At 65.9% G+C, this 6,344-nt stretch overlaps 1 protein-coding gene across 1 annotated transcript; it reads right to left on the reverse strand.

Annotated features, from left to right (window-relative positions):
- Positions 1–242: 242 nt before the first annotated feature.
- Positions 243–6,338, reverse strand: NXF1 (nuclear RNA export factor 1). Its single transcript, XM_025214960.1, has 19 exons — positions 6,304–6,338; positions 5,908–6,073; positions 5,685–5,768; positions 5,174–5,278; positions 4,944–5,024; positions 4,745–4,814; positions 4,559–4,650; positions 4,370–4,477; positions 4,188–4,297; positions 2,654–2,690; positions 2,492–2,560; positions 2,088–2,143; positions 1,891–1,998; positions 1,555–1,613; positions 1,323–1,438; positions 1,074–1,116; positions 897–969; positions 515–697; positions 243–429 (listed from the first exon to the last, which is right to left on the reverse strand). The coding sequence occupies exons 1-19, from the start codon at positions 6,336–6,338 to the stop codon at positions 258–260; spliced, it is 1,767 nt and encodes a 588-aa protein (XP_025070745.1). The 3' UTR covers positions 243–257.
- Positions 6,339–6,344: the final 6 nt, after the last annotated feature.

The following is a 6,344-nucleotide window of genomic DNA, read 5'->3' on the forward strand; positions in this document are numbered from 1 at the left end:
CTGTCCCATCAGACCTCCCCATCGCACCGCCCCCCCCCCCACCCCCCCCCGCTGCGCTCAAACGCCCCAACTCCCCTGCGCGGCACAGCTCCCAGCACCCCGACTCTCTCCCAGCCCCTCGTCTCCCATAACCCAACGCTCTCTGAGCAGCTAGGGCAGAACTCAGCTGTCCAGGCCTCCCCGGCCTGGCTTCCACCTGGGGCAGAGCCAATCCCACCCCACATTTCAGCTCCTCACCCCCTGACCCAACCCTGGGGCTACTGGCTGAGAGCAGAGGTGACCCTGGGGGTCCCCTCCCAGCCACCCCTTGGGGTTCCCCTCACCCTCCTCCCCCCCCAGCCCACGCCCACTGGGGGTCCCTGGGTCACCTTGAGCTGGGTGAAGACCTGTGCTGCCCTGCTGTAGTCCCAGTCGTTGTCCTGGAGGCACCTGAGGGCAGGAGAGTGTGAGCGGGCGGAGGGGAGAGCAGCCCTGCTGGGTGGGGGGGAGGGGAGAGCTGGAGTGCGGCACTTACTTCTGTGACCACTCAAGATTCATGCCAGACTGCATGGAGAAGGCCTGCAGCATCTCCTGCTGCTCGGCTGAGAGCGTGGGCACGGGGCTGGACGAGGGCGTAGGCGCCGGCATGACGAAAGCCTTCCGGATCTCCTCCGTCGTGGCGTTGCGCACGAACAACTGGTCATTCACGATGCACAGCCTGCGGGGGGAAGGGGGGGCCAAGGTGAGACTTGGGGCTGGGGACACCCATCTCCCCCTCCACACCACCGTGACCCTGTGGAGCAGGAACAGCAGTGCTCCACCAGGTCCCTCTGCTCAGGACAATGTCCCTAGGCCTGAGCTTGTCCCCCAGACCCCATGGGGCAAGGACAGCAGTGCCACCCCCCCTCCAAACTCACCCCGAGTTGCCGGCTGGTACAACAACGAACACGCGGGTGAAGGCTCGTACCGAGTCCCGGGACTTGCCGTCAACTGAGATGGGGAAGAGAGGAGGAGATCCAATGAGTGGGGGGGAGCAAGGCAAGGAGGCTGGGGAGGGGATCCCCATGGGGAGGGGGCAGGGAGGACACACTCACCCTCCTTGAAGATCCCGTGCACAGCAAAGCACAGCAGCGTGTTCTAGGAGGCAGGAGAGGACAGTGAGCACGCAGCTGCTGCATCCCCGCCACCCCGAGAGCTCCCACCCCCCCACAGCACCGCACCCGCAGGGCACGCGGTGTCCCCCACCCCGCTGCCCCTGTGCAGGCCTGGAGAGGAGACGGCCCCTGTCCGCCCTCTGTACAGCCCCAGGGTGGAGACTGCCCCCCCAGCACGGGGACACTCACCGTCTGGGCGCAGACGTCCACCACAAAGGAGTTGATGTCATGCTGGGTCTTGGGCAGCTCGTTGAGGAAAGCCACCACGTTGAGGCGCGTGTGCTTGAGCAGCTTGAAGCGCATGGCTGTGGGGAGGAAGGGGGTGAGAGCCTGCCCCCACAGGTAGCCCAGGGAGCAGGAGCTGCCTGGGGTGTGAAATCTCCCTTCCCCGCACCTCCCTCTCAGCTTGGCAGGCCCTTACTGGGATCCTTGAGCTTCTTCACATTGCGGCTGTCCTTGAAGTACTCACTCAGGGTGCTCCTGCCGGGAGAGAGGCCTGTGAGACCCACTGCGGCCTCCAGCAGGGAACCCCTGCAGGAGTCCCCCACCCCAGGAAGTGCAGGATGAGGCCCCACCTCAGATCCCAGGTGTCAAAGCTCCCACTACCCCATATTCTGACCTTTTAGACCCCATCTCGCAACTTTAGAGAACCCAGGAGTCCACATCCCCCAGCCTCCACTTCCCTAGAGCAAGGAGAACCCGCCTGCCTGGGCTTTAACAACACCCCCTGCCCCCCCGCCCGGGGCCCTGGTCGCACCTGGAGGGGTTCTGCGGGAAGAAGGGGATGCTGAGGGAGCAGCAGGCGCCGTCGTGGTAGGCGTCCAGCAGCCCTTGCCTGTCGCCAGAGTCGTAAATGGAGTAGTACCTGCAGGGGCAGGACATCAGGACCAACCTGAACCCTCCTCCTCTCCCCTGCTCACAGCCCTTGCCCCCCACCCTCGCCTGGGTACTTACAGCTGCAGGAAGCGAAGGGCCAGCACCTTCACGTTGTCAGAGCCAAAGTAGCTTCCCTGTATGGATACAGGCTGCCTCTGAATCCTGGAGCTCTGGTCCCACCCCCCACCACAGCCCTGAGGTCCCTGGGATCCGCTCCCAGTCCATCAACAGCCCCAGGACCCCCAGGGCTCTGCCCCAAGCCACCCCCCACCAGCTCAGAGATCCTCAGGGCTCCACTCCCAGCTACCCGTCCCCAGCCCCCAAGTGCATCCTCTGCAAAGAGTACAGAGAGCTGCAGAAAGGCTGAGAGCAGCTGGACGACCTGAGGTGATGTGCACAAGTAGGCCCTGGCCCACCCACAGGGACCCACCAAGCCCAGAGACCCCAGAGCTCAGCGCAGCCCCCCACAGTGCCCTGCTCACCTTGCAGGGGGGGAGGGTAGTGGGGGCTTCCACATCGAAGGCGATGGGAGGGGGCAGCTCGTGCCCGTCCTGGGGAGAGAGAGGGGGGAGCAGTGAGTGACAGGCTGAGGACGGGCCCCAGCAGGGCAGCTTCAGCCCCACGGCGTGATGTGGCTCACTCACCAGGCGCAGCAGCTTGGGGAACCGCTCCCGGACAGCGCTGTTGGCAACGAGACAGAAGTCAGTGAGGCAGCCCCCCTGCCCGCCAGGGCCGGGGCTCAGCCAGGCCCCCACGGGAACATCCCGCTGCCCCCCGCCTCGCCCCGTCACCTCCCCAGGGCCAGGACACAGCCAAGCCAGCCCAGCTCACCCTCCCCAGGGGCCCCGGGTCTCCCCGCCCAGCTGCGCCCGCTCTCTCCCCCTCCCCAGACCCTACCCTGCTGGATCCTAGGATCTTGGTGTCTTGGCCTAAGCCGCCCCCGGCAAGGCCCAGGGGCCTGGGTGGTGCCAATGCTGCTCGGCCAATGGGCTCAGCACTTACCTGGCTCTTACTCACCTGCGTGGCGCGTCCCCAGGAAGGAGAGGAGGGAGGGGGGGAGGGAAGGGGGGAGGGGCGGGGACAGAGCCCGGAGCAGAGCAGAGCAGATGGGCATGGGGGGAGGAAGGGGGGTGAAGAGGGGGCCGGGAGCCCGGGGCAGGGGGGCGCAGAGCCTCTTTGCTCCCAGCAGGGCTCCCGCTCCAGCCGCCTCTCTGGTTCCAGGAGTGCAGGGGCTGCTGGCTGCGGCCTGCTCAGAAGCCAAGGCCGTCTGTTCCTGTTCGAGCTGGCGCCGGCGCCGGCCAGCCATGCCTGGGGATGCTACCGCAGGCAGGCGCAGTGAGCGTAGGTGAGCCCGGCAGCCTGGGCCTGGGCCCCTCGGCCACCCCCCCGCATGCTTTGGTTTGGCCACTGCACGGCTGTGCCTGTCTTAGGTTGTTCCTCCCGCGAGGAATCTTACCCGTCTCTGGCTAGCCAGCCATCATCGAGGGCCAAACGCAGGGTGGGGGCGCGGGGCCAGCGGGGGGCTGTGGGCACGGCAGCACTGGGGCCAAGGCATAGTATTCGGCCCTTTAAACCCCACTTGGGGGCAGGGGGAGAGGCAGAGACAACGGGAGCTTCCTTTGTGCGGCAGCAGGGGGCGGCAGCCCCACGGCGGGAGCGCAGATGCTGGGGGGAAGAGGCTGTGCGGCCCAGGGGTCCCGGAGCCCCCAGGAGGGAGGAGAAGAGGTGGAAGGGCAGGCAGGGGAGCAGAAAAGCGGTGAGGAGGAGACAGAGGGCAGCAGCTGCCTTAAGGGCTGCTTCAAGTGTCCTGCGATACTGCAGACTGGGCAAAACAGACTCAGCGTCTGACCCAGCAAGTGGCAATTCTTATGCTCTCGAGGGCAGGGAACAAAGGGAGAGGAGAGGATGGGGATTGGCACCGGCTGAAACACAAACCACACGAATCAAGCGCACGGCAGCGCTCAGAGCCAACACCCGTGACCATGCCCAGAAGATGCCTGCGTGCGTCAAGGAGGCCGAAGGCCAGGTTAGAGCTTGGCCCCACAGGTGTCGAGGGGGCTGGTTCCGGTTCCTGTCTGGGGTGGGCGAGGGGTGCCTTCATGGTCCCGCCATGCTGTCCCCCGCCAGGCATGGCGTGGGCGGGGGAGACCCGGGGGCCTTGCCGGGGCTGGCACTGACCTGATGTAAGTGGACTGGTCCCGGAAGCAGTCGCACAGCGGGTTCCCGTCCAGCCACAGCTCCTCCAGCTTGAGCCCCTTCACCTTATCCAGCTCCCGCTCCGACTTCAGCTGTGGAGAGGGGCAGCGTGAATGTAGGTGGGGGCAAGGGTCGGGAGGGCAGACGGGGGGCGCTCTGCCTACCTCGTTGCGGGAGAGATTGAGGATCTTGATGTTGGTGGCTTTCTGCGCCAGCTCGGCCAGGTCGTCCAGCCGGTACAGCTTGTTGCCACTCAGGTTCAGGGACAGGAGCTGCAGGGGCCGAGATGGGCATCAGGGGTGCTGCGAGAGGACACGGGGCAGGGCTCGCACCCTTCACCAGCTCCTTCTCACCTCAGGGATGATGTTCTCCTCAATGATGCGCAGCACAGCCTGCATGCAGCTGCACCGTTTCAGCACCATGTCGACGTTCTGCGCCACCAGGTCTAAGGCAAAAGGGAGACAAAGGCTGAGCCCCTGTCCAGCCGCCATCCCCGCCCTTCCCCTCCCTCCCTCCCCCCACCCTATCTGGACACGCACCAGAGTCTGTGCGGAGGTCCTTGAGGTCCAGGGCCTGCTGGAGACGGTCATACCTCTTGCTCATGCAAAGCTGAAATAGCAGAAGATGCAGATCAGAGGGTGGGGGCTGGGGGGGGGTACAGTTGCCCTTCTCTGCCTGGCACTGATTAATGGCTGGAAGTCACCCCCAAACGCCAGGCACCGAGCCCTAGGACCTCACCTTCAGATGTTCAATCTCCTCTGGCTTCAACTCGTTCTGGACAGACTGGGGCGGGGCCGACGAGTTGATGATTATCACCACCTGGAGCGTGGGCAAAGCAGGTCGGCAGGGGTCTCAGCAGCACTCCAAGGCTGCTCCAGCTGGGAGAGAGACCCCCAGAGCAGCACAGGAGCCTCCCTCCCCCCTCGGAAGGCAATGACGAGGCCCAGCTGAGGGACCTGACCCCGCACCTTGTAGTTCTCTCTGTCCGTGATCTTGCGGGACACCAGTTTGAGAGCGCTGGCCGCAGTGGCGTCTTCTACGTAGAACTGAGCCCGGTTGTGGTCGTAATGGAACTGAGAAGGGGAGAGAAGCAAGGCGGTCAGGGAGACCTGAGCGCCGCCCTCCCAAGATCGGAGCAAGGAGAACCCCCCAGGCCCTTCCTCCCCGCAACAAGGGCAGCGTCTAGGAAGTTCGAAGCCTGGAAAAAAAACCCCCAACTGTCTGGCCTGAGACAGTGACCCAGGACTCCAGCAGGCACCCGCCCGAGAGCTGGGAGAGAAGTCAGTCATCCCGGCTCCTAAACGCGCTGCTCTGAGCCCCCTGCCACAACCAGGTAGAGAGAGCAGGCCCCCCCGGTCCCACTCTGCTCTGACCCCTCCCGAGACCCTGCTCTCCCCCTGATGCTGGGAGACAGGCCAAGCATCCGGCTCCCAAGCCTCTCTGCCTGCGGGCTCCGAGCTGGCCCAGGCTGGCACTCACCTCCACGGGGTTGAAAGGGACGGTGCACACGTTCTGGATAGCGGTCAGCAGCCACGACCGGTCGTACTTCCTCCCGTACGGGATCTGCCAAGGAAAGTCGCCCGCTGGCGAGCGTCAGAGCCGGCAGAGGGACCTGGGCTGCCCCGCAACCGACTGGGAGCTCCCGGCCAGGGCGTGCCCAGGCTGGTGGGGCGACCTTGCCCCCGCCCCCACGATCGCTCACCGTGATCTTGAACCAGTTCTTCCGGGTGCCATCACGCCCGGCATTGCCGCCCCGATCCGGGATGGGCTGGTCGCGCCTCGCCGCGACATGGATGTTGCTGGCGCCGCCCCGGCCCCTATCGTGCCAATCATCGCCTCGCCGGTTCGGCCGCGACCCGTAAGGGTTGCTGGGGACCAAGGGACGGAGGGGCCTCAGCAGGCGAGCACGGGCCGCTCGGGGGATCTGCTGAGCCTGGGGGCAGTTGCATCTGCCCTGGATGCCTCCCAGCACCGCAGCTGCCCCGTCCCCGTCCCCCTCTCCCTACGAGGGCAGCTTCCGCGTCACGTTCGTCGCCCTCCCGCCACCCCCAGCTCGGACGAGGCAACGGGAGCCAGGGCGGGGAAGCCCCGCGCTCACTATCTGCAGCGGGGCCCGTCGTGGACGTCACTCATGGGCAC

The sequence above is a fragment of the Alligator sinensis genome, unplaced genomic scaffold, assembly GCF_000455745.1.
Source record: "Alligator sinensis unplaced genomic scaffold, ASM45574v1 scaffold1302_1, whole genome shotgun sequence".
Taxonomy (NCBI): Eukaryota; Metazoa; Chordata; order Crocodylia; family Alligatoridae; genus Alligator; species Alligator sinensis.

Coding starts and splice junctions, on each gene's coding strand:
- NXF1 (XM_025214960.1), bottom strand. CDS start 6,338: ATGAGTGACGTCCACGACGGGCCCCGCTGCAGATA. Junction 1,117..1,322: donor TGGACGTCTGCGCCCAGACG/GTGAGTGTCCCC, acceptor CCTGCCTCCTAG/AACACGCTGCTGTGCTTTGC. Junction 430..514: donor AATCTTGAGTGGTCACAGAA/GTAAGTGCCGCA, acceptor TCCTGCCCTCAG/GTGCCTCCAGGACAACGACT.